The 27,305-nt window shown below is 40.5% G+C and overlaps 2 protein-coding genes across 2 annotated transcripts; both read left to right on the top strand.

The window, feature by feature from the left end:
- The first annotated feature begins 6,712 nt into the window (after positions 1-6,712).
- LOC144988493 (uncharacterized) lies at positions 6,713-8,034 on the top strand. Its single transcript, XM_078938927.1, has one exon. It carries the CDS (start codon positions 6,775-6,777, stop codon positions 8,032-8,034), a length of 1,260 nt encoding a protein of 419 aa, XP_078795053.1. The 5' UTR covers positions 6,713-6,774.
- A 1,080-nt stretch (positions 8,035-9,114) lies between these two features.
- On the top strand, positions 9,115-14,670 carry LOC144988290 (uncharacterized). Its single transcript, XM_078938556.1, has one exon. The coding sequence runs from the start codon at positions 9,119-9,121 to the stop codon at positions 12,632-12,634; it is 3,516 nt and encodes a 1,171-aa protein (XP_078794682.1). The 5' UTR covers positions 9,115-9,118; the 3' UTR covers positions 12,635-14,670.
- The last annotated feature ends 12,635 nt before the right edge of the window (positions 14,671-27,305 follow it).

The following is a 27,305-nucleotide window of genomic DNA, read 5'->3' as shown; positions in this document are numbered from 1 at the left end:
ACGTCAAATGTTGAACTAAATACATGCTGGTGTCAGTTATTGTGGCGAAGGAGGCGGGGAGAAATGACGCATCTGCGACATTTTTATCTCTGTTAAGTCACAAACATCTGACTTAATGTAAAACGTCAAATGTTGAACTAAATACATGCTGGTGTCAGTTATTGTGGCGAAGGAGGCGGGGAGAAATGACGCATCTGCGACATTTTTATCTCTGTTAAGTCACAAACATCTGACTTAATGTAAAACGTCAAATGTTGAACTAAATACATGCTGGTGTCAGTTATTGTGGCGAAGGAGGCGGGGAGAAATGACGCATCTGCGACATTTTTATCTCTGTTAAGTCACAAACATCTGACTTAATGTAAAACGTCAAATGTTGAACTAAATACATGCTGGTGTCAGTTATTGTGGCGAAGGAGGCGGGGAGAAATGACGCATCTGCGACATTTTTATCTCTGTTAAGTCACAAAAATCTGACTTAATGTAAAACGTCAAATGTTGAACTAAATACATGCTGGTGTCAGTTATTGTGGCGAAGGAGGCGGAGAGAAATGACGCATCTGCGACATTTTTATCTCTGTTAAGTCACAAACATCTGACTTAATGTAAAACGTCAAATGTTGAACTAAATACATGCTGGTGTCAGTTATTGTGGCGAAGGAGGCGGGGAGAAATGACGCATCTGCGACATTTTTATCTCTGTTAAGTCACAAACATCTGACTTAATGTAAAACGTCAAATGTTGAACTAAATACATGCTGGTGTCAGTTATTGTGGCGAAGGAGGCGGGGAGAAATGACGCATCTGCGACATTTTTATCTCTGTTAAGTCACAATCCTCTGACTTTATGGAAATGTGGTTTCTTTTCCTGCATCTTGAATACATATTAGGCATTACAAATTTACATTTTTTTTCTGTAGTTAGCAATTGAGTAAAGAATCAAAATGCTTTTTTTTTGCATATTTCTAAATTTCAAACCATCTGATGTACAAACATATTCGAAGTACTTAAAAAGTACTTTAGAAAGTAATTGAAATTTATGTATCTATTGCATTCCTATGGCCTAGTTATTCATGATGCAGGTTTTGCTTTCCTTGCCATGTGACCTCAAAAAAAGCAAAAGACATTGGTAATGGTACTCCCAGTTACTGGGATGGGGTTCGATTCCCTACAATGTCCATGTTCTGAGGTCACATAAACACTTTTTTAATGTTAGTGCATATATGTGTCTTCATGAAATAACTCTCGTCTATTTTTAATCATAGAGAAATTTCTATAAATCTCGTCATAGGAACATCCCCACAGTAACCACCCTGACTGGAACATCAACGTGGTCCACTTCACAGCCGTGAGGCTGCAAAGTTAAACTCCAGCTGCCCCAGCAAGTGTGACAACTGCAGCAACAACCACCGACCAAGCCCTGACAGAAAAGATCCCCACAAGGAACACTGCAGGCTGTTCCATGAAAAATATAGTTTTGCCATTGCCTTGCAGATCACAGTTCAAGTGATTTAGTTTTCCAGTAATATCAGTCAAACTGCGAGTTCAGATTTACCATATTCATATTAACCATATTCAGCAGACTGCTCCTCCAATAGCACCTTGAAAATCCTGTGCCGTTTTGCTTTGCAGCAGAAGTTGATTTCACAATAGGAGTCATCATGTGTCTAGAGCCAATCACTTCTGCACATAGGGCCTACTGGTGAATGACGCAGCAGTAATGAAGACATTTTGGGAAGTCTGGGTCAGCTTTACAGTGAGTGATGAAACCCGTTTTTCTATTGATCATAGCAGGAGCCCTGTCTGCAGTCACTGCTACCAGCTTTTCTAAAGGTACCTTTTTCTGCACAAAAATTCCTTCACCATGTTATACATTTCAACTCCTCTTGTAGTTGTCTGTTAGGGCAGTTGTGTCAAGAGTTCTTCTCTTGTGGACTCCAAAAGTTTGTACTGCTGCTGTCCACAGACTCATCACATTGGACATCAAACCACCTGCACTTTGTAAGATCCCAGTCCAGCTAATTAACCAAGTTATCAGACATAGCTGACACTTGTCTAAATATTGTAGTACAAATTAGAAGAGTTCAATTGTTCTCATCCTTAGGGACAGTGATGGCAATTATCATCATTGATTGTTTCTCAAACTGAAAACAACAAGCAACAGAATACAGTTCTCCCCCCACCCCCCCCCCCACCCCCACCCCCCACAGGCTGCTGTCATGTTAACATTAGCTTGGAGCTCCAGAAAAGAACAAGAAAGAACAAAGAGAATGGCTCGAACAAGGCGTTGCTCACGGGGCGGTCGCTCGTGCCAGGCGGTCGCACGTGCTCGGGCCCGCTAAATGCTACTTGTAGCTTTAATTATTAGGGCCCGAGCACGGAGTGCAAGGACCCTATTGTATCTGTAAGGATTATTAGGGCCCGAGCACGGAGTGCAAGGACCCTATTGTAATTCGAATGTTTATTATTATTATTATTAGGGCCCGAGCACGGAGTGCAAGGACCCTATTGTAATTCGAATGTTTATTATTATTATTATTAGGGCCCGAGCACGGAGTGCAAGGACCCTATTGTATCTGTTAGGTTTATTATTATTATTATTATTTTTCTTCTGCCGGAAGAATCGCATTTTTGAGGCCTTTAACATACCCCAAAACTCACCAAATTTGGCACACACATCAGGGGTCGCGAAAAATTTCGTATTTTATGAGAAATTGGCATGGGTGCGCAAAAATGGCTCGACAGCGCCACCTACACTGACTTTTGTCCCGACGCCCCGCATACGCTTTAACGTACAAGCTTGATTTTTTCAGGGCATGTTCATCAGATGGAAACCTACAAAAAAGTCTGTAGGTACCAAGCTGTCAGTCGCACAGGAAGTCTGCTATATTGATGTCAATATGTCATTTTTGCTCTATTTTGGACATTTGCAGGCCTCCTTCTAGAACGAACTCCTCCTAGAGATTTGTGAATAATGACTCCAAACTTTGGTTTTGTAAACTAGACACATGTCCGATGTTAAATTGCAAAGCTTTTAAGTTTTTACAGAAGTTTGTGACCGTGGCGGCGCGTAGAAATTCGACGTTGTTTCGAAAACACGCCATGAAAAGAAAAATGGCCATAACTCAGCCATGCATAATCCAATCTGATCAAAAATTGATATGCATGATTGTAGTCTGACTCTGAACACATCTGCAGTGAAAGAATCTGGAAAAAGTGTAGCGCCACCTGCTGGCAAGAGGAAATGACATGTTTGACTTGGAGCATCACTGCTCCGAGTAGGATGAGCCGACACACCTGAAAATGACGTCCACCTGTTGAAAAGCCATTGAAGTTTACTCTGACAAAAAACCATAACTTTCAATGCGGGGGTGTGGTCGTGACAGAGCGGCAAAGTTGGGCATCTCGCTATGCACACAAAAGTTGCTCTCACGTGCACATTCCTTGTCCAATCTCACTGAAATTCAATGGATATGATGAAGCTTCTATTCTGAACCCATGGATATGACAATCTTGGACGAGCTCTATAGCGCCACCTAGTTATTGCATTGGGCACATTCTGCCCTGTATTTTCTCTTTGCTTTGTCCGATGTGCATGAAATTAAAACTGGAGATACTCAGAAGGGTCCTCTCTCATCATGTAAAGTTTCATGGGTGTACACCTGACGGTGCCTGCGTAACAGGAAGTGGTCGATTATGTGCACCCAAATAATAGAAATTTATTATAAATCAGCCGTTTGTCTCAGGAAGCTGAGATTTCAGAATTAGATGCCTTTAATAACCTCCAGCTTTGATATGTAACACTATAGGGTCTACGAGAAACTTCATCACTTGATTTTTTTAATGAAATTTTGGACTGAACAAAGATTTTTAGCATAAATTCTGTTTAGGTTATCAGCACCAAGAATTCAACTTTCATAGGCATTTATGTGCTACTGCTTCCTAAAAAAATTCAGAATGATTGAAGTTACAGGTGACATCTTAGAGAGCATTACATCCAAAAAGGTCCGAAAACGTCTTTTTAGGCAAAACTACAAACACCTATTTTTTTTCATAACTTAATCATCATATATCAACACCATTTATTTTTTCAAATGTAGGGATCTGTGTTTGCTGCCTTCCATATTTTTTTCAGAAGTCCAGGTGAAACAGATGATTTTAAAAAAATCCTGATTCATCCCAAAACCTGTGCTTTTTCCGTCTGGACTCCAAACAAGTGTGTTTTAAAATTACTTATGCTTCAAATATCCACACCAAGTTTCACACGCATATAGCTGAACATGTCTAAATGCTTCTTGAATATTCTTTACAGATATAAAATGAACTGGTCAACTGTAGGATGTCATTTCCTCTTACATGCTTAAGTCTTTTCCTCATGCTGCAGCCTGCTCCTCAATCATCCCTGTTGCTGGAGTCAAATTTCACCCCCCCCCCCCCCCACACACACACACCAGCTGCCAGTTCATATGCTAACTAACCCAGAAGTGAGGTGACAAGAGTTTAGACACAAGAGGGAGGGCAGACTGCTTTTTCATTTGTTTTGTATGTCTTTCATAGATTTTTATGAATAATCATTGCTTTTCTAGTCATGTAAAATGCAATTAACCTAATATTTTATCTTTTTTTTTTACAAACAAAACATATGAATGTGCTCCAAAACAAAACCCAACTCTCAGTACAGTTCTACAGATGTAACATAAGACTTAGACAGTAAATGTCTCTTTTATCCTTTTTTAATCAATGCTGCAACTTCTTTTCCTTAATATAAATCCAATGAAATTAAACTACAAAACCAAAAAACACAACGTATAGCAAATTTCTCTAAATAAATTATGTGTATATACAATATGTAGCACTTTTAAACAAAATAATAACAAATCCTTCCAATACAAGCACAGAAAAATGGAACACAAAATTTAAAACCCAAATTTGAAATGGCAATTTTAAAAAGATAATTTTTCAGCCTGCTAAAAGTGCACAATTGTAAAAGCTCTTTTATATAGACAACTGTTTGGTTGCTTAGAGCTCTAAATATAAAAACAATGCCTTTATGGACGTGGCACGGATGGCACGGATGTTCAGCAGGGTAAACCCCAGGAAAGCAGTTGGACCTGATGGAGTTCCCGGAAAGGTTCTGCGGGCCTGCGCGGATCAACTCTCCCAGGTCTTCACAAAAATCTTCAACCCGTCGCTAGCTCAGGCTTTCATCCCTGCTTGCCTGAAGCAATGACGTCACAACCCCTGATTGGGAAAAGTTTCTTGTGAGAATTATCTAACAGAATCACCCACAAAACATTTTTTTAACACAGACATAACACAAAGAAGACAACACACCACCACTTTGGGATTGGAATGTAATTTTATTAGATTTTAACCCTTTGGAATCAAACTAAAAACGGAGCTGTCTGATTGGTCCATGGGAGAACTCATGCCAATGGGGCAGAAACCCAACAGCCAGAATGTTCCCTAACGGACTAATGATCAATACAATAATTACTATAAAATGTTCTACACATACATACGGAACTAAACGAAGTAGAACATCTATTATTTCATGAAAACAATAACATGTAATCAACCTACTTCATCAAATACGAACGATAAAAGGCATGCTGGGAAACCATGAGTGAAGCAGCTGGTCAAGACATTGATCTCAGGGTGTATTCATCTCAGCCGTCCCTCTGCTCGACCCCTGCTGGACGACTGGAGAATCACACCCCACAGAGTATTTTGCTAAAGCCTGCCGAATTTGAGCAAATCAGTTCTTTTTAGAACTTCCTCATTTCCTCTACACTTCGATCTTCGACGCCCCTGACCAGCAAGGAAGACTACCGGACCCCCAGTGAGAAGAACTCGACCCGGTTAGACGCGCCGCACCAGGACGCCTTCAGTTTGACTGTAGGTTTGTCACCACCATTTTGAATTTCCCCGCGACTTGTAAACGAACCGTTACTTTAAATCGACCATCGAACCTTTTTTACATGGCCACAATGACTACTCACCTTCTGATAATCAATTTTATTGAATAAAAAACCGTAAAAGTTGTTTAAAATCGATAAGACGAACGTAAATAATTTGACCTTTTACTTCGTTGAACCGGGAGTGATCGCTTCCATTATGATGCGAACGTAAGTTTTAAAGACTTTTTAAAGCAAACCAACCGACGAATTTTCTTTTTAAACGGACACAAACGTACAAAATGACATGTAGAATCGATTCTGATCGACAAACAACAAGTTTCTATCCGTTTCAGAGATCGTTTTTTTGTAGTCTATCCAATCGCGGTCAAGTGAGCCGACATCTGTGGAAGTGCGGTCACGCCAGCCGTCACTGACTCTTTGCATGCGCGTTTACATCACAGTTTACGGTACACACGTCCAGCGAGCTGGAAAGACGGCATAAGCGCTGATATCACCCATATCAGTTACCCATTATAGAAATGACATGTACTGTACTCTGAAATAAATGAGAGTTATTGCATGCCCTGTATGGTTATTTAATGTAAAAATGTTTTCATTTGGATTGCATGTCTGTTCATTCCATAATAAACCACCAGAAATAACGTGTTTTGTCTGAAATATAATCAATCAGACACATTCTAAAAGTGAGATTTAACACTGACAAGAGTGTTTTGTGGGTTGTTTTTGTGGGTTGTTTTGGAGTGTTTTGTGGGTTGAACAAAAATAAGTTGTTTGTTCAGTATTTGCAGGAACACAAGTAATAATTACTTGTGTTCCTGCAAATACTGAACAAACAACTTATTTGTTACCACGCATGTCTATTGAGGGTTCTCTTGTGCCTGTGAAATTAAAACGGAAGCTTACTTATAAAGGACATTATGAATATCAGTATGTTGATTCGGAACGTGTTAAGCAGGCTTTACAGTTTTTACAAAGCCATAATTCTTATTATAACAACGTGAAATTTAATAATGATTGGATTAATGGTTTTTGTAAAGAAACATCTGATGTGGTAGAAAAAGATGTTGAATGCACTGCAAATGTTGACGATTCAAATGTTTTAGGAGATGAACTTCTGCATGATAGACAGCAGCATTGCATGTTCCAGGACACTTGTCTAATGCCAGTAGACATTGGTCAAGAGGCTTTGGATCAATATTTTGATCACATTTTGAATGTAGCTCCCGCTGAAGGCAATAGTCCGGTGAAGTTGTTGTCCGATATTACAAATGAGGCTAAATGTTTTCCTGTGTTGTTTCCTAAGGGTGGACCAACATTTCATGATGGAAGACAACATCCTTTAACTCTATCACGATATTTTAACAACAGGATTCTTAATGCTGATTGTCGTTTTGCACAAAATGTGGAATATATTTTTTTTGCCCAATATATGACAGAATTAGAAAAGGTCGTTTCAAATGTTTCGATTGCAGTAAGAAAAGGTAAGTATGATTTTAAAAATAAACGAGTAGTTACTGGAGAGTTGTTGAATAGTGATGATTCTATTAAAAGGATGTTGGAATTTGATGATGGGTACAGATTTTTAAAACCAATCAGAGGTACGCCAGCATTTTGGCAGGCGGCCCAGAAAGACCTCATGGCTTGTGTGAGGCAGCTTGGAATCCCCACATGGTTCTGTTCATTTTCTTCAGCTGATATGCGGTGGAAGAATTTACTTTCCTGCATTCTGAAGCACGAAGGTAGAACTGAAACTGTGGAGCAGTTGGAATGGGCAGACAGATGTGAGCTTTTGCGTCGTAATCCTGTCACTGCTGCTCGGATGTTTGATTTTCGTTGGCATTGTTTTCTGAAAGAGGTTCTTATGTCGCCTGCATGTCCTATAGGAAAAATTAAGGATTTTTTTTATAGGGTGGAGTTTCAGCAACGAGGCTCACCACATCTTCATTGCCTGTTTTGGATAGAGGATGCACCTGTAATTGACAGAAATACAGATGCTGAAGTGATTGCATTTATTGATCGTTATGTGACTTGTGAGTTACCATCAAATATTGACTTACTGGAAATTGTTACATCTGTGCAAAAACACTCTGGCTACGTTCACACTGCAGGCTGAAACGACCCAATTCCGAATTTTTTGCCCCTAAGCGGCCCAATTCCGATCTTTTCATGACAGTCTGAATGACACAGATCCGATCTTTTCAAATGCGACCCAGGCCCCGTGGGTTTGCCGGCCTGATTCCGAATTGTAGCCGATCTTTTCAATTGCGACCGCCGTCTGACCGGCCAGGCGACTTGATTCCGAACTGTACGTCATCGACACGCAACAAACGTCATCATTTTGCGTTGAAGTAGGCGGGAACGAGAACGTAAACATCAACCATGGTGGACGATGCTGCTGAGATCAGTCAGTAGAAGGGAAGAGAGGTCACCGATTGGATTAATATTTGGGCTGATCGCTCTTTTCAGGCCAAACTCCAGGGCTCTGATCGCAACTGGGCGGTTTTTGAAAAAAATTCCAGATAAATGGCAGAGCGTGGTGTTGAACCTTTACCGCGATAACTTTTTTTTCTTTCTCCCCTTTGACCGTGCTCAGAAGCGCGGGGGACCCAGGCAATCCCCCTCCTCCTCCTCCCTGTTCTGATCCTTAGATTCTCCAGAACGGGTTAATAAAGAGTCCATAGCATTTATTTTGGGGGAAACCTTCTTTTATTACCGTCCTCCGTAACACACAACATGAATGCGCGCCCACACTGCCCCCCCCTATTCTCTATCGCGGCACGCGCTTGCACACACACACGGGGCGCGCGGGCCCAACATATACACATTCCTCTTCCACAACAGTGGGTACAGGCGATCCTGACTCCATTGCCTTCTTAAAATGAGAAGATTGTAATTGTGCTGCTCCTTCGTGAAAATAAATTTAATATTACAAAAAGAGCTCCGCTTTTGACAACACTGTTGTTGACATCCATTGTTAACGTTGGCTCCGCAAACAGCAAGTGACGTCGTTCACCGTTGAGTGTTCTTCTGGCTTCTGCGCATGCGGGTCTCGTTTGGGTCGTGTCACGGTCACACTGGAGATCACAAAAGTTCGGATTTACTTGGAAATGTGAACGGTCTAGCAAATAATTCGGATTTTTTCAAAAAATCCGAATTGAGCATTAAGCCCTGCAGTGTGAACGTAGCCTCTGAAACACATGCGAAAACATGTAAAAAAAAAAGGAACTGTGTGTCGTTTTAATTTTCCTAGACCACCTTCTGCACGTACGTTCATATCACGTAGCACAAGTGCTGAAGAGACACAGTCTTGTCAATGTGTGTTATCAGAGAAAGAGTCTTGCAACTGTAAAGAAAATGCACAGACACAGCAATTGAAGAAAAAAGAGGCTTCTGCATTGATTGCACACATTAAAGCTGCTCTCTCAGCTGATGGGCCAACTTATGACAATGTTGAAGATTTGTTTGGATCTGTTGGGTTAAACCAAAGCACATTTGAAACTGCATATAACTGTTGTGCTCGGAAAACCCATGTTGTGCTGAAACGTCAGATCAATGAAGTTTGGATTAATCAATATAGCAAGCCACTGTTAAAATGCTGGAATGCTAATATGGATATACAGTTTGTTGTCGACGCATATGCATGTGTTGTGTACATCATTTCTTACATCTCTAAATCAGAGAAGGAAATGGGTTTATTATTGCAGTGTGCACAAAAGGAAGCAAGCAGGGATGGAAATGCTTCTGCCAAAGAGAGTCTAAAAACATTAGGCAGTACATATTTGCACAACAGAGATGTATCTGCTCAAGAAAGTGTTTATAGACTGACAAATGCACATTTGAAAGAGTGCTCTCGGAAAGTTGTGTTTCTTCCTGTTGGTGAAAATACTGTTAAAATGAGTTTACCGTTAAAAGTACTAAAAGAAAAAGCATCAAAGCATTTTGTTAGTACAGATGATATGTGGATGACAAGCATTGTGGATAGATATAAGAACAGACCTAAGAGTGATGATTTTCCTTCAATGTGTTTAGCAGTATTTGCTTCCGAATTTCGTGTGTTGTCAAAAAATGAAAGTGCTGCTAAGCGAATAAAGTTGAACAACAACACTGGATATGTTGTGAAAAGAACCCGCACACAACCTGCTGTTGTACGTTACGTTAAGTTCTCTGAAACAAAACAGCCTGAACTGTTTTATCAAAGCAATCTGCAGTTGTTTTTGCCATACTACAGCGATAGCCAGCTGAAACCTCAAGGTTTTGAAACGTATCAAGACTTTTTTCATAAGGGCACGATAAGACTTGGTAATTCAGGTCTGCAGTTGGTAAAGTCCGTGGTAACATTAAACAGAAGTAAATTTGAAATTGATGGTGATAAATTGGTTAATGCTCAGCAAGGGATAGATAATGCTGGTGTAGTTGAAGATGGCTGGTGTGAATTATGCCCTGAGCAAGAATTGGAAAGACTTGAGTGTCAAGAGTTGTTGCAGAACCAAAAAAGTGTAGATGATGAACAGGAATTTGATATTCCTGATTTAAGAGTTTCAGCTCAACATAGCCATTTCTTTCAACTGAATAAAACAAAAATGCCTCGTAGTGATGGCTTGGCTTTAATTCGCTCTTTAAATGAAATTCAGATGGATATTTTTTACCAAGTGAGAAAATGGTGTGTGGAAAAGGTTTTGGGAAAAAAGCCAGAACCATTCCACCTGTTCATAACAGGAGGTGCAGGGACTGGTAAAACTCACCTAATTAAAGCAATACAATATGAATCAAATAGACTATTGTCTCCTCTTTGTCGTCATGTAGATGACATCTGTGTTTTGTTGACAGCTCCCACAGGAATTGCTGCGTTTAATGTACAAGCAAGTACTATACACAACACTTTCTGTATTGGTAAAGATGTCCGCTTACCTTACACACCACTGGGTGAGGAAAAATTAAATTCTTTACGTGCCATTTACAGCAGTTTACAGATTTTGATAATTGATGAAATATCCATGGTAGATCATAATTTATTAGCATATATTCATGGGCGTCTGAGGCAAATAAAGCAAACTGGTAACTCTGCATTGTTTGGAAATGTTTGTATTATTGCAGTTGGGGATTTCTTTCAATTACCTCCAGTGAGAGGAAAACCATTGTATGTAGAAAATGTGGGTATGGATCTTTGGTGTGGTGTGTTTAAAATTGTTTGCCTGGAAACCATTGTACGCCAAAAAGATCAGGAATTTGCCAAATTACTCGGCAGAGTTAGGACACGATGCAAAGGTACTGAAATGTTAAAAAGTGATATCCAACAATTGAAGTCACGTGAAACGGGAGAAGGCAGCGCTGCTTTACATATTTTCCCAACTAATGGTCAAGTAAATCAACATAATTTAACCCATCTACATTCATCCTGTCCAGATTATGTAACTATTAAAGCTCAAGATTATGTAAATTGTAAGGAAACAGGTAGACAAGTGTTACTAAGTGGTAATCATTCAAACGCTAACAATACTTGTTTAGCAGGAAGACTTCTTTTGGGGAAAAATGCACGTGTCATGCTTTGTAAAAATGTTGATGTGGCAGATGGTCTTGTCAATGGTGCATGTGGAATTGTGACTGATATTGTCTATAGAAACTCTGACTTTCCACAAATTGTTTTTGTGAATTTTGATAATAAAGACATTGGAAGACAACGGAAGAAACAGTATGAAAATCATCCAGGGCTTGTCTCAGGTTCTGTAGCCATTGTTCCAGAAGAGGAACGACTCACAGGAAGAGGTGGTCTGAGACGTCAGTTTCCTCTAAAACTTGCTTGGGCTTGTACTGTTCATAAAGTTCAGGGTCTTACCATTGATAATGTTGTTGTGTCTTTGAAAAAAACCTTTGCTCCTGGGCAGGCTTATGTTGCATTAAGCCGCGTAACAAGTTTGTCTGGTTTAATTATTCAAGATTTTAAGGAACAGGCCATTTATTGTAACAAAACAGTTTCTGAATATGTGGCAAACATGCCTCAATATCTAATAAATAAAGAAAATCTCACTTCTAGTTCATGTGACTTTAGCATTTTCCTTATGAATGTGCAAAATTTAGAGTGGCATGTAAAGGACTTAGCTTTGTGCACAAAACAGTTACATGCTAACTGCATAGCTGTAACTGAAACATGGCTTCCAAATGCCCCTTTTACTGATGCATTGAACATCAGTGGCTACAATTTTTATAGTATGCCACGCTCACTGTCTTATAGTGGAGTAGATCCTAGACTGAATGTCATTAAAGGCTTAAAACATGGTGGTGTTGGAATGTACACCGTTGAAAATATCCTGTTTGAACATGTAGAGGTACAAAGTGTAGATATTGAATGTTTAGTGCACAGATTTATTAAATCGAACATAGTCGTGGCAGTTCTGTATCGTCCACCATCATATGCCATTTCATTATTTAGAGAGAACCTTAAGAAATTAGTCGATCTGTTGGAGCCCCTGGGTGATACCATTGCTATAATGGGTGATTTCAATGACAATCTAGTAAACTCGAAGACAATAACTGATTTCATGGCACATAAAGGTTTTATTCAACTGGTTTCTGAAAACACAACGTTAAAAAATACGATAATCGATCATGTGTACTTAAAAACAACAAAATATAAAGTCGAATGTACAGTTGTACAAACATACTTTAGTGATCATGATGGGATTCTTTGTCGTTTTAAACATGTAAGTGACTGTTGATGATTGTGGCGAAGGAGAAAGGGACATCTTTATCTCTTTTAAGTCACAAACGTCTGACTTAATATAAAACGTCAAATGTTGAACTAAATACATGCTGGTGTCAGTTATTGTGGCGAAGGAGGCGGGGAGAAATGACGCATCTGCGACATTTTTATCTCTGTTAAGTCACAAACATCTGACTTAATGTAAAACGTCAAATGTTGAACTAAATACATGCTGGTGTCAGTTATTGTGGCGAAGGAGGCGGGGAGAAATGACGCATCTGCGACATTTTTATCTCTGTTAAGTCACAAACATCTGACTAAATGTAAAACGTCAAATGTTGAACTAAATACATGCTGGTGTCAGTTATTGTGGCGAAGGAGGCGGGGAGAAATGACGCATCTGCGACATTTTTATCTCTGTTAAGTCACAAACATCTGACTTAATGTAAAACGTCAAATGTTGAACTAAATACATGCTGGTGTCAGTTATTGTGGCGAAGGAGGCGGGGAGAAATGACGCATCTGCGACATTTTTATCTCTGTTAAGTCACAAACATCTGACTTAATGTAAAACGTCAAATGTTGAACTAAATACATGCTGGTGTCAGTTATTGTGGCGAAGGAGGCGGGGAGAAATGACGCATCTGCGACATTTTTATCTCTGTTAAGTCACAAACATCTGACTTAATGTAAAACGTCAAATGTTGAACTAAATACATGCTGGTGTCAGTTATTGTGGCGAAGGAGGCGGGGAGAAATGACGCATCTGCGACATTTTTATCTCTGTTAAGTCACAAAAATCTGACTTAATGTAAAACGTCAAATGTTGAACTAAATACATGCTGGTGTCAGTTATTGTGGCGAAGGAGGCGGAGAGAAATGACGCATCTGCGACATTTTTATCTCTGTTAAGTCACAAACATCTGACTTAATGTAAAACGTCAAATGTTGAACTAAATACATGCTGGTGTCAGTTATTGTGGCGAAGGAGGCGGGGAGAAATGACGCATCTGCGACATTTTTATCTCTGTTAAGTCACAATCCTCTGACTTTATGGAAATGTGGTTTCTTTTCCTGCATCTTGAATACATATTAGGCATTACAAATTTACATTTTTTTTCTGTAGTTAGCAATTGAGTAAAGAATCAAAATGCTTTTTTTTTGCATATTTCTAAATTTCAAACCATCTGATGTACAAACATATTCGAAGTACTTAAAAAGTACTTTAGAAAGTAATTGAAATTTATGTATCTATTGCATTCCTATGGCCTAGTTATTCATGATGCAGGTTTTGCTTTCCTTGCCATGTGACCTCAAAAAAAGCAAAAGACATTGGTAATGGTACTCCCAGTTACTGGGATGGGGTTCGATTCCCTACAATGTCCATGTTCTGAGGTCACATAAACACTTTTTTAATGTTAGTGCATATATGTGTCTTCATGAAATAACTCTCGTCTATTTTTAATCATAGAGAAATTTCTATAAATCTCGTCATAGGAACATCCCCACAGTAACCACCCTGACTGGAACATCAACGTGGTCCACTTCACAGCCGTGAGGCTGCAAAGTTAAACTCCAGCTGCCCCAGCAAGTGTGACAACTGCAGCAACAACCACCGACCAAGCCCTGACAGAAAAGATCCCCACAAGGAACACTGCAGGCTGTTCCATGAAAAATATAGTTTTGCCATTGCCTTGCAGATCACAGTTCAAGTGATTTAGTTTTCCAGTAATATCAGTCAAACTGCGAGTTCAGATTTACCATATTCATATTAACCATATTCAGCAGACTGCTCCTCCAATAGCACCTTGAAAATCCTGTGCCGTTTTGCTTTGCAGCAGAAGTTGATTTCACAATAGGAGTCATCATGTGTCTAGAGCCAATCACTTCTGCACATAGGGCCTACTGGTGAATGACGCAGCAGTAATGAAGACATTTTGGGAAGTCTGGGTCAGCTTTACAGTGAGTGATGAAACCCGTTTTTCTATTGATCATAGCAGGAGCCCTGTCTGCAGTCACTGCTACCAGCTTTTCTAAAGGTACCTTTTTCTGCACAAAAATTCCTTCACCATGTTATACATTTCAACTCCTCTTGTAGTTGTCTGTTAGGGCAGTTGTGTCAAGAGTTCTTCTCTTGTGGACTCCAAAAGTTTGTACTGCTGCTGTCCACAGACTCATCACATTGGACATCAAACCACCTGCACTTTGTAAGATCCCAGTCCAGCTAATTAACCAAGTTATCAGACATAGCTGACACTTGTCTAAATATTGTAGTAAAAATTAGAAGAGTTCAATTGTTCTCATCCTTAGGGACAGTGATGGCAATTATCATCATTGATTGTTTCTCAAACTGAAAACAACAAGCAACAGAATACAGTTCTCCCCCCACCCCCCCCACCCCCACCCCCCACAGGCTGCTGTCATGTTAACATTAGCTTGGAGCTCCAGAAAAGAACAAGAAAGAACAAAGAGAATGGCTCGAACAAGGCGTTGCTCACGGGGCGGTCGCTCGTGCCAGGCGGTCGCACGTGCTCGGGCCCGCTAAATGCTACTTGTAGCTTTAATTATTATTATTATTATTATTCTACCGGAAGAGTCGCCTTTTTGAGGCCTTTAACATACCCCAAAACTCACCAAATTTAGCACACACATCAGGAGTCGCGAAAAATTTCGTATTTTATAGTAGATTGGCATGGGCGCAGAAAAACGGCTTGATAGCGCCACCTACAGTGACTTTTGTCCCGACGCCCCGCATACGCTTTAACGTACAAGCTTGATTTTTACAGGGCATGTTCTTCAGATGGAGACCTACAAAAAAGTCTGAAAGGACCCACCTGTCACTCGCACAGGAAGTCTGATATATTGAGGTCAATATGTCATTTTTGCTTCATTTTGGACATTTGCAGGCCTCACTCTAGAGCGAACTCCTCCTAGAGATTTGTGAATAATGACTCCAAACTTTGGTTTTGTAAACTAAACACATGTCCGATGTTAAATTGCGAAGCTTTTACGTTTTTACGGTTGTTTGTGACCGTGGCGGCGCGTCGAAAATGGAGGTCATTTTGAAAACACGCCATGAAAAGAAAAATGGCCATTACTCAGCCATGCAAAATCCAATATGATCCAAAGTTGATATGCATGATTGTAGTCTGACCCTGACCACATCTGCAGTGGAAGAATCTGGAATAGGTGTAGCGCCACCTGCTGGTAAAAGGAAATGACATGTTTTACTTGGAGCATCACTGCTCCAAGTAGGATGAGCCGACACACCTCAAAATGATGTCCACCTGTTGAAAAGCCATTGATGTTTACTCTGATAAAAAGCCATAACTTTCAATGCGGGGGTGTGGTCGTGACAGAGCGGCGAAGTTGGGCGTCTCGCCATGCACACAAAAGTTGCTCTCACGTGCACATTCCTTGTCCAATCTCACTGAAATTCAATAGAGGTGATGAGGCTTCCATTCTGAACCCATGGATATGACAATCTTGGACGAGCATATAGCGCCACCTAGATATTGACAAATACATTTTATGTCACATTCTGACCTATCTTTTCTCTGTGCTTTGTCCGACATTCATAAAATTACAACAGGAGATACTCATAAGGGTCTTCTCTCATCGTCTAAAGTTTCATGGGTGTACACCTGACGGTGCCTGCGCAAGCCACCACCAAACAGGAAGTGGTTGATTGCGTTGCAGTCAGATAATTAAAAATTCATAAAAAATCAGCCGTTTGTATCACGAGGCTGAGATTTCAGAATGAGAGGCCTCTTACATATCTCCAACTTAAATACACAGCACTTGCATGGGTGAACAAAAAACGGCTCAATAGCGCCACCTACCATGTTTGTTTTTGAGAGCCCCGCCATGTTCTTTAACATACAAGCTTGATATTTACAGGACATGTTCATCAGATGGAAACCTACAAAAAAGTCTCTTGGGACCAAGCTGTCAGTCGCACAGGAAGTCTGCTATATTGATGTCAATATGTCAGTTTTGCTCTATTTTGGTCCTTTGCAGGCCTCGTTCTAGAACGAACTCCTCCTAGAGATTTTTGAACAATGACTCCAAACTTTGGTTTTGTAAACTAAACACATGTCCGATCTTAAATTGCGAAGCTTTTAAGTTTTTACGGTTGTTTGTGACCGTGGCGGCGCGTCAAAATTTGAGGTCGTTTCGAAATCACGCCATGAAAAGAAAAATGGCCATTACTCAGCCATAAATAATCTAATCTGATCCAAATTTGTTGTGCATGATTGTAGTCTGACTTTGAACACATCTGCAGTGGAAAAATTCGAAACAGGTGTAGCGCCACCTGTTGGCAACAGGAAATGACATGTTTTACTTGGAGCATCACTGCTCCAAGTAGGATGAGCAAACACACCTCAAAATGACGTCCACCTGTTGAAAAACCATTGAAGTTTACTCTGATGAAAAACAAATCTTTCAACGCGGGGGTGTGGTCGTGACAGAGCGGCGAGGTTGGGTATCTCGCCATGCTCTCACGTTCACATTCCTTGTCTGATCTCACTGAAATTAAATAGATTTGATGAAACTTCCATTCTGAACCCATGGATATGACTATTTTGGACGAGCTATATATGTTCATAAATGATCATGAAGCATGATCATATAATCAAGCTTCATAGGAAATCAGCCGTTTGTCTCAGGAAGCTGAGATTTCAGAATTAGATGCGTCTTACAAAGCTCCACGTTTGAAAAGCATCACTATACGTACGAGAAACATTTAACCACCTTAATCACCCTATTGTGCTGAAAGCAAATTTTTGGACGTTTTGACTCAAGCAAATATTTTTATCATAACATCTGTTTAGTTTATCAGCACCAAAATAAAAAATATTTACATTTATAAAATGAACTGGTCAACTCTAGGATTTTATTTATTCAATCTTACATCCTCAAGCTTTTCATCAGTCTCCCCTGCTGCAGGAGTGGAGTTAGCCCCCCCCCCCCCCCCCCGGCTGTGTGCTCACATGTAAATTAGCCAGGAGTGGCAGACAGAAAGTAGAACAGTTAGAAAGCCTAGTTCAACACTAAAATACAGCAATTTCCTTTGTTTTGTTTGTCTTTTATACATCCTTAGCACTAATCATTGCTTTTTTATTCATCCAAAATACAATTAACTTTATATTTTATCTTTTTTTTTTTTTACAAACAAAATATATGAATGTGCTCCAAAACAAAACCCAGTCTCAGTACACTCCTACAGATGTAACATCAGACAGTAAATGTCTATTTTATGCTTTTTTTAATCAATGCTGCAACTTCTTTTCATTTCCTTTCAATACATCCAAAGAAATTAAACTACAACGACAACAAACACAACATATAGCAAATGTCTCTAAGAAGATTGTGTATATACATTATGTACCACCTTTAAACACCAAATAAATAACAAATCTTTCTAATACAATCACAAAAAATGGAACACAAAATGTAAAACCCAAATTAGAAATTGCAATTTTAAAAAGATACATTTTTCAGCAGCTTTTCAAAATCAATCACATATTTTACTCTTCTGTGGATGAAACAAAGAAGTCCAGAGCAATGTAGCCACTTCTCCAAAGTCTCTGTCACCTTCAGTTTTACACAAAGTCTGTGAAAATCCACCATACATTGGTCACATGTATTCAGAGACCTGCTAAAAGTCCACAATTGTAAAAGCTCTTATATAGACAACTGTTTGTTTGCTTGGAGCTCTAAATATAAAAAAATGCTTTTCTATCACCTAGACACAGATGGAGAACCATATCAACTGGATTAATAACAGGGTGGCATGTTTAGGTTTAAACTTACATCAATAGACAACATGAAGCTGTTCATCACATTTTTGACCTAAAAATGTAAACACATCCTTGGCTCTGCGGTTAGGAAATGGTACTTGGGAATCTCTTCATACCAGGAGCCAGCCTGAACATTGGAACATCACCACAGTGCCCATCCAGACTGGGACAGCAACGGGGTCCACTTCACAGCCGTGAGGCTGCTGTGTTTAACTCCAGCTGTCCCAGCAAGGGAGACAACTGCAGCAACATCCACTGACCAAGCTGGAAAGCCCTGGCAGAAAAGATCCCCACAAGAAAAACAATGGACCAGGCAGGCTGGTCAATAAAAAAATATAGTTTTACCAATGTCTTGCAGCTCGCAGATCAAGTGGTTTAATTTTCCAGTAATGTCAGTCAAGAATACAAGTTCAGATTCACCATATTCAGCAGATATCTCCACCAATAGCACCTTAAAAATCCTGTTCTGTTTTGCTTTGCAGCTGAGGTTTTTTATGATTTTCACAATAGGAGTCTTTATATGTCCAGAGCCAATCACTTCTGCACATAAGGCCTACTGGTGAAAGAAGCAGCAGTAATGCAGACATTTTGGAAAGTCTTGGTCAGCTTTACAGTGATTGATGAAACCTGTTTGTCGGTCAATCATAGCAGGAGCCCCGTCTGCAGGTATGGCTACCAGCTTTTCTAATGGTACCTTTTTCTGCACAAAAACTCCTTCACCGTGTTATACATTTCAACTCCTCTTGTAGTTGTCTGTTAGGGCAGATGTGTCAGGAATTCTTCTCTTGTGGAAACCAAAAGCTATGCTGAACTGTTGCCGTCCACAGACTCATCACACTGGACGTTAAACCCTCTGCACTTTGTAAGATCCCGGTCCAGCTAATTGGCCAAGTTATCAGACATAGCTGACACTCATCTAGACATTGTAGTGAAAATTGAATGAGTTCTATTGTTCTCATCCTTAGGGACAGTGATAGCAATTATCATCATTGCTTGTTTCTTAATCTGATAAAAACCTTCTTCTACTTGATGAGAAAATGAGCAGGTCTAAACGAGGCTTAGATTTAAGAATTTTTTTCATGCTATATGCAAAAGTCTTTGTCCTTTAAGGCAACAGATTATAGTTCCCCCCCCCCCCCCCCCCCCCACAGGCTGCTGTCAAATTAACATTATCTTGGAGCTCCAGAATGGACAAGAAAAAACGACGAGAATGGCTCGAGCAGGGCGTTGCTCACGGGGCGGTCGCTCGTGCCAGGCGGTGGCACGTGCTCGGGCCCGCTAAATGCTACTTGTAGCTTTAATTATTATTATTATTCTACCGGAAGAGTCGCCTTTTTGAGGCCTTTAACATACCCCAAAACTCACCAAATTTGGCACACACATCAGGAGTCGCGAAAAATTTCGTATTTTATAGGAGATTGGCATGGGCGCAAAAAAACGGCTCGATAGCGCCACCTACAGTGACTTTTGTCCCGACGCCCCGCATACGCTTTAACGTACAAGCTTGAATTTTACAGGGCATGTTCTTCAGATGGAGACCTACAAAAAAGTCTGAAAGGACCCACCTGTCACTCGCACAGGAAGTCTGATATATTGAGGTCAATATGTCATTTTTGCTTCATTTTGGACATTTGCAGGCCTCGCTCTAGAACGAACTCCTCCTAGAGATTTTGGAGTAATGACTCCAAACTTTGGTTTTGTAAACTAGACACATGTCCGATGTTAAATTGCGAAGCTTTTAAGTTTTTACGGATGTTTGTGACCGTGGCGGCGCGTCGAAAATGGAGGTCATTTTGAAAACACGCCATGAAAAGAAAAATGGCCATTACTCAGCCATGCAAAATCCAATCTGATCCAAAATTGATATGCATGATTGTAGTCTGACCCTGACCACATCAGAAGTGGAAAAATCCAGAACAGGTGTAGCGCCACCTGCTGGCAAAAGGAAATGACATGTTTTACTTGGAGCATCACTGCTCAAAATAGGATGAGCCGACACACCTCAAAATGATGTCCACCTGTTGAAAAGCCATTGAAGTTTACTCTGATAAAAAGCCATAACTTTCAATGCGGGGGTGTGGTCGTGACAGAGCGGTGAAGTTGGGCGTCTCGCCATGCACACAAAAGTTGCTCTCACGTGCACATTCCTTGTCCAATCTCACTGAAATTCAATAGAGGTGATGAGGCTTTCATTCTGAACCAATGGATATGACAATCTTGGACGAACTCCATAGCGCCACCTAGATATTGACAAATACATTTTATGTCACATTCTGACCTATCTTTTCTCTTTGCTTTGTCCGACATTCATAAAATTACAACAGGAGATACTCATAAGGGTCTTCTCTCATCGTCTAAAGTTTCATGGGTGTACACCTGACGGTGCCTGCGCAAGCCACCACCAAACAGGAAGTGGTTGATTGCGTTGCAGTCAGATAATTAAAAATTCATAAAAAATCAGCCGTTTGTATCACGAGGCTGAGATTTCAGAATGAGATGCCTCATAAATATCTCCAACTTAGATATACAGCACTTGCATGGGTGAACAAAAACGGCTCAATAGCGCCACCTACCATGTTTGTTTTTGAGAGCCCCGCCATGTTCTTTAACATACAAGCTTGATTTTTACAGGACATGTTCATCAGATGAAAACCTACAAAAAAGTCTCTTGGTACCAAGCTGTCAGTTGCACAGGAAGTCTGCTATATTGGTGTCAATATGTCATTTTTGGTGTATTTTGGTCATTTGCAAGCCTCGTTCTAGAACGAACTCCTCCTAGAGATTTTTGAACAATGACTCCAAACTTTGGTTTTGTAAACTAAACACATGTCCAATATTAAATTGCGAAGCTTTTAAGTTTTTACGGTTGTTTGTGACCGTGGCGGCGCGTCAAAATTTGAGGTCGTTTCGAAATCACGCCATGAAAAGAAAAATGGCCATTACTCAGCCATAAATAATCTAATCTGATCCAAATTTGTTGTGCATGATTGTAGTCTGACTTTGAACACATCTGCAGTCGAAAAATCCGAAACAGGTGTAGCGCCACCTGTTGGCAACAGGAAATGACATGTTTTACTTGGAGCATCACTGCTCCAAGTAGGATGAGCCGACACACCTCAAAATGACGTCCACCTGTTGAAAAACCATTGAAGTTTACTCTGATAAAAAGCCATAACTTTCAATGCGGGGTGTGGTCTTGACAGAGCGGCAAATTTGGGCGTCTCGCCATGCAGACAAATGTTGCTCTCATGTGCACATTCCTTGTCCAATCTCACTGAATTTCAATGGATATGATGAAGCTTCCATTCTGAACCCATGGATATGACAACTTTGGACGAGCTCTATAGCGCCACCTAGTTATTGCATGGGGCACATTGTGCCCTGTATTTTCTCTGTGCTTTGTCCGATGTGCATGAAATTAAAACTGGAGATACTCAGAAGGGTCCTCTCTCATCATCTCAAGTTTCATGGCTGCACATCTGACGGTGCCTGCGTAAGGCACTGCCAAACAGGAAGTGGTCGATTCCGTTGCAGTCATATAATCAAGCTTTATAGGAAATCAGCCGTTTGTCTCAGGAAGCTGAGATTTCAGAATTAGATGCGTCCTACAAAGCTCCACGTTTGAAAAGCAGCACTATACGTACGAGAAACATTTAACCACCTTAATCACCCTATTGTGCTAAAAGCAAATTTTGGGACATTTTGACTCAAGCAAATATTTTTATCATAACTTCTGTTTAGTTTATCAGCACCAAAATAAAAAATATTTACATTTATAAAATGAACTGGTCAACTCTAGGATTTTATTTATTCAATCTTACATCCTCAAGCTTTTCATCAGTCTCCCCTGCTGCAGGAGTGGAGTTAGCCCCCCCCCCAACCCCCGGCTGTGTGCTCACATGTAAATTAGCCAGGAGTGGCAGACAGAAAGTAGAACAGTTAGAAAGCCTAGTTCAACCCTAAAATACAGCATTTTCCTTTGTTTTGTTTGTCTTTTATACATCCTTAGCACTAATCATTGCTTTTTTATTCATCCAAAATACAATTAACTTTATATTTTATCTTTTTTTTTTTTTTTTTTACAAACAAAACATATGAATGTGCTCCAAAACAAAACCCAGCCTCAGTACACTCCTACAGATGTAACATCAGACAGTAAATGTCTCTTTTATGCTTTTTTTAATCAATGCTGCAACTTCTTTTCATTTCCTTTCAATACATCCAATAAAATTAAACTACAATGACAACAAACACAACATATAGCAAATGTCTCTAAGAAGATTGTGTATATACAATATGTACCACCTTTAAACACCAAATAAATAACAAATCTTTCTAATAAAATCACAAAAAATGGAACACAAAATGTAAAACCCAAATTAGAAATTGCAATTTTAAAAAGATACATTTTTCAGCAGCTTTTCAAAATCAATCACATATTTTACTCTTCTGTGGATGAAACAAAGAAGTCCAGAATAATGTAGCCACTTCTCCAAAGTCTCCGTCACCTTCAGTTTTAAACAAAGTCTTTGAAAATCCATTATACATTGGTCACATGTATTCAGAGACCTGCTAAAAGTGCACAATTGTAAAAGCTCTTTTATATAGACAACTGTTTGTTTGCTTAGAGCTCTAAATATAAAAAAATGCTTTTCTATCACCTAGACACAGATAGAGAACCACATCAACTGGATTAGTAACAGGGAAACATGTTTAGGTTTAAACTTACATCAATACACAACATGAAGCTGTTCATCACATTTTTGACCTAAACATGTAAACACATCCTTGGCTCTGCGGTTAGGAAATTGTAATTGGGAATCTCTTCATACCAGGAGCCAGCCTGAACATTGGAACATCACCACAGTGCCCACCCAGACTGGGACAGCAACGGGGTCCACTTCACAGCCGTGAGGCTGCTATGTTTAACTCCAGCTGTCCCAGCAAGGGAGACAACTGCAGCAACATCCACTGACCAAGCTGGAAAGCCCTGGCAGAAAAGATCCCCACAAGAAAAACACTGGCTCAGGCAGGCTGGTCAATAAAAAAATATAGTTTTGCCAATGTCTTGCAGCTCGCAGATCAAGTGGTTTAGTTTTCCAGTAATGTCAGTCAAGAATACAAGTTCAGATTCACCATATTCATATTCACCATATTCAGCAGATATCTCCACCAATAGCACCTTAAAAATCCTGTTCTGTTTTGCTTTGCAGCTGAGGTTTTTTTTATGATTTTCACAATAGGAGTCATTATGTGTCCAGAGCCAATCACTTCTGCACATAAGGCCTACTGGTGAAAGAAGCAGCAGTAATGCAGACATTTTGGAAAGTCTGCGTCAGCTTTACAGCTTACAGTGAGTGATGAAACCTGTCTGCAGTCACTGCTACTGGCTTTTCTAATGGTACCTTTTTCTGCACAAAAACTCCTTCACCGTGTTATACATTTCAACTCCTCTTGTAGATGTCTGTTAGGGCAGATGTGTCAGGAGTTCTTCTCTTGTGGAAACCAAAAGCTATGCTGTACTGTTGCCGTCCACAGACTCATCACACTGGACGTAAACCCTCTGCACTTTGCAAGATCCCGGTCCAGCTAATTGGCCAAGTTATCAGACATAGCTGACACTCATCTAGACATTGTAGTGGAAATTGAATGAGTTCTATTGTTCTCATTCTTAGGAACAGTGATAGCAATTATCATCATTGCTTGTTTCTTAATCTGATAAAAACCTTCTTCTACTTGATGAGAAATTGAGCAGGTCTAAACGAGACTTAGATTTAAGAATTTTTTTATGCTATATGCATAAGTCTTTGTCCTTTAAGGAAACAGATTACAGTCCCCCCCCCCCCCCCCCACAGGCTGCTGTCATATTAACATTATCTTGGAGCTCCAGAATGGACAAGAAAAAACAACGAGAATGGCTCGAGCAGGGCGTTGCTCACGGGGCGGTCGCTCGTGCCAGGCGGTGGCACGTGCTCGGGCCCGCTAAATGCTACTTGTAGCTTTAATTATTATTATTATTATTATTCTTTTTCTTCCGACGGAAGAGTCGCCTTTTTGAGGCCTTTAACATACCCCAAAACTCACCAAATTTGGCACATACATCGGGAGTCGCGAAAAATTTCGTATTTTATGGGAAATTGGCATGGGTGCGCAAAAATGGCTCGACAGCGCCACCTACAATGACTTTTGTCCCGAGCCCCCGCATATGCTTTAACATACAAGCTTGATTTTTTCAGAGCATGTTCATCAGATGGAAACCTACAAAAAAGTCTCCTGGTACCAAGCTGTCAGTCGCACAGGAAGCCTGCTATATTGATGTCAATATGTCATTTTTGCTCTATTTTGGACATTTGCAGGCCTCCTTCTAGAACAAACTCCTCCTAGAGATTTGTGAATAATGACTCCAAACTTTGGTTTTGTAAACTAGACACATGTCCGATCTTAAATTGCAAAGCTTTTAAGTTTTTATGGATGTTTGTGACCATGGCGGCGCGTCAAAATTGGAGGTCGTTTCGAAAACACGCCATGAAAAGAAAAATGGCCATTACTCAGCCATGAATAATCCAATCTGATCCAAAATTGATATGCATGATTGTAGTCTGACTCTGAACACATCTGCAGTGAAAAAATCTGGAAAAAGTGTAGCGCCACCTGCTGGCAAGATGAAATGACATGTTTTACTTGGAGCATCACTGCTCTGAGTAGGATGAGCCGACACACCTGAAAATGACGTCCACCTGTTGAAAAGCCATTGAAGTTTACTCTGACAAAAAACCATAACTTTCAATGCGGGGGTGTGGTCGTGACAGAGCGGCAAAGTTGGGCATCTCGCCACGCACACAAAAGTTGCTCTCACGTGCACATTCCTTGTCCAATCTCACTGAAATTCAATGGATATGATGAAACTTCCATTCTGAACCCATGGATATGACAATCTTGGACGAGCTCTATAGCGCCACCTAGTTATTGCATGAGGCACATTCTGCCCTGTATTTTCTCTTTGCTTTGTCCGATGTGCATGAAATTAAAACTGGAGATACTCAGAAGGGTCCTCCCTCATCATGTAAAGTTTCATGGGTGTACAGCTGACGGTGCCTGCGTAACAGGAAGTGGTCGATTATGTGCACCCAAATAATAGAAATTTATTATAATTCAGCCATTTGTCTCAGGAAGCTGAGATTTCAGAATAAGATGCCTTTAATAATTTCTAGCTTTGATATGTAACACTATAGGGTCTACGAGAAACTTCATCACTTGATTTTTTTAATGAAATTTTGGACTGAACAAAGATTTTTAGCATAAATTCTGTTTAGGTTATCAGCACCAAGAATTCAACTTTCATAGGCATTTATGTGCTACTGCTTCCTAAAAAAATTCAGAATGATTGAAGTTACAGGTGAACTTTTATTCAACATTTCATCCAAAAAGGTCCGAAAACGTCTTTTTAGGCAAAACTGCAAACACCTATTTTTTTGCATAACTTATCTTTCAAATATCAGCACAAAAAAATTAAAAACGGTAGGGATCTGTGTTTGCTGCCTTCCATATTTTTTTCAGACTTAAAAGTGTAACAGATGATTTATAAAAAATCCTTTTTCATCCAAAAACCTGTGTTAAATCTGTCTAGACTCCAAACAAACATTTTTTTATGGTAACTTATGTTTCAACAATCGACACCAATTTTCACAAACCTATAGCTGAACATGTCCCATAGGTCCCTGAATATTTTCATAGATATAAAATGAACTGTTCATTCTAACATCTAGCATTCTAACATCTAACATCTTACATGTCAAAGCCTCTCTCAGCCTGGCTTTGCTGAAGGAGTCGTGTTACAACCCCGCCCCCTCCTGCTGGGACCCCTGCTATGTAAATTAGCAAGCAGTGAACAGAGAGATGAGGAGTAAGAATGGCCATTACTCAGGCATGCATAATCCAAAGACAGCCAGTTAAACACTGAAAGACATATTTTTTCGGTATGTCTTTCATACATCTTTAGTATTAAAAACTCTCCAAGATGAATGTGCCTGACTCCACCTGCAGGTGGATCACAGACTTCCTGACGGACAGACAGCAGTATGTGAGGCTGGGGAAGCTCGTCTCAGATACTCGGACCACAAGCACCGGATCCCCCCAGGGCTGTGTCCTTTCACCCCTGTTACTCTCCTCGTACACAAACAGCTGCACAGCTGGTCACCTGTCTGTCAAACTCCTGAAGTTTGCTGACGACACCACACTCATCGGCCTCATCTCTGACGGAGATGAGTCGGCCTACAGGAGTGAAATAGCCAGGCTGGTGTCATAGTGCAGCGCTAACAACCTGGAGCTTAATGCTCTGAAGACAGTGGAGATGACAGTGGACTTCAGGAAGGCCCCAGCCCCCCTCCCCCCTGTAATCCTCTGTGACTCCCCGGTGACCTCTGTGGAGTCCTTCTGCTTCCTGGGAACCATCATCAGCCAGGACCTCAAGTGGGAGCAGAACATCAGCTCCATCACTAAGAAGGTCCAGCAGAGGATGTACTTCCTGAGGCAGCTGAAGAAGTTTCACCTCCCTGAAAAGATGCTGGTAGACTTTTACACCGCCATCATCGAATCCACCCTCACGTCCTCCATCACAGTCTGGTTCGCTGCGGCCACGGCCAGAGACAAGGCCAAGCTGCAACGCGTCATCCACTCAGCAGAGAAGGTGATCGGCTGCCACCTCCCGTCTCTCCAGGAGCTGCACATCTCCAGGACCTGGAGGCGGGCAGCCAGGATTGTAGCCAACCCCTCTCATCCAGGACATAATCTCTTTCGGCCCCTCCCTTCTGGCAAGAGGCTCCGGTCCATCAGGACCAGGACCTCGCGCCACAAGAGCAGCTTCTTCCCCACTGCAGTCAGCCT

The sequence above is a fragment of the Oryzias latipes genome, chromosome 20, assembly GCF_053564925.1.
Source record: "Oryzias latipes strain Hd-rR chromosome 20, Olatipes_Hd-rR_3.1".
Lineage (NCBI taxonomy): Eukaryota > Metazoa > Chordata > Actinopteri > Beloniformes > Adrianichthyidae > Oryzias > Oryzias latipes.
The sequence above is the reverse complement of the archived record's forward strand: the minus strand, read 5'-3'. Positions and strand labels throughout refer to the sequence as shown.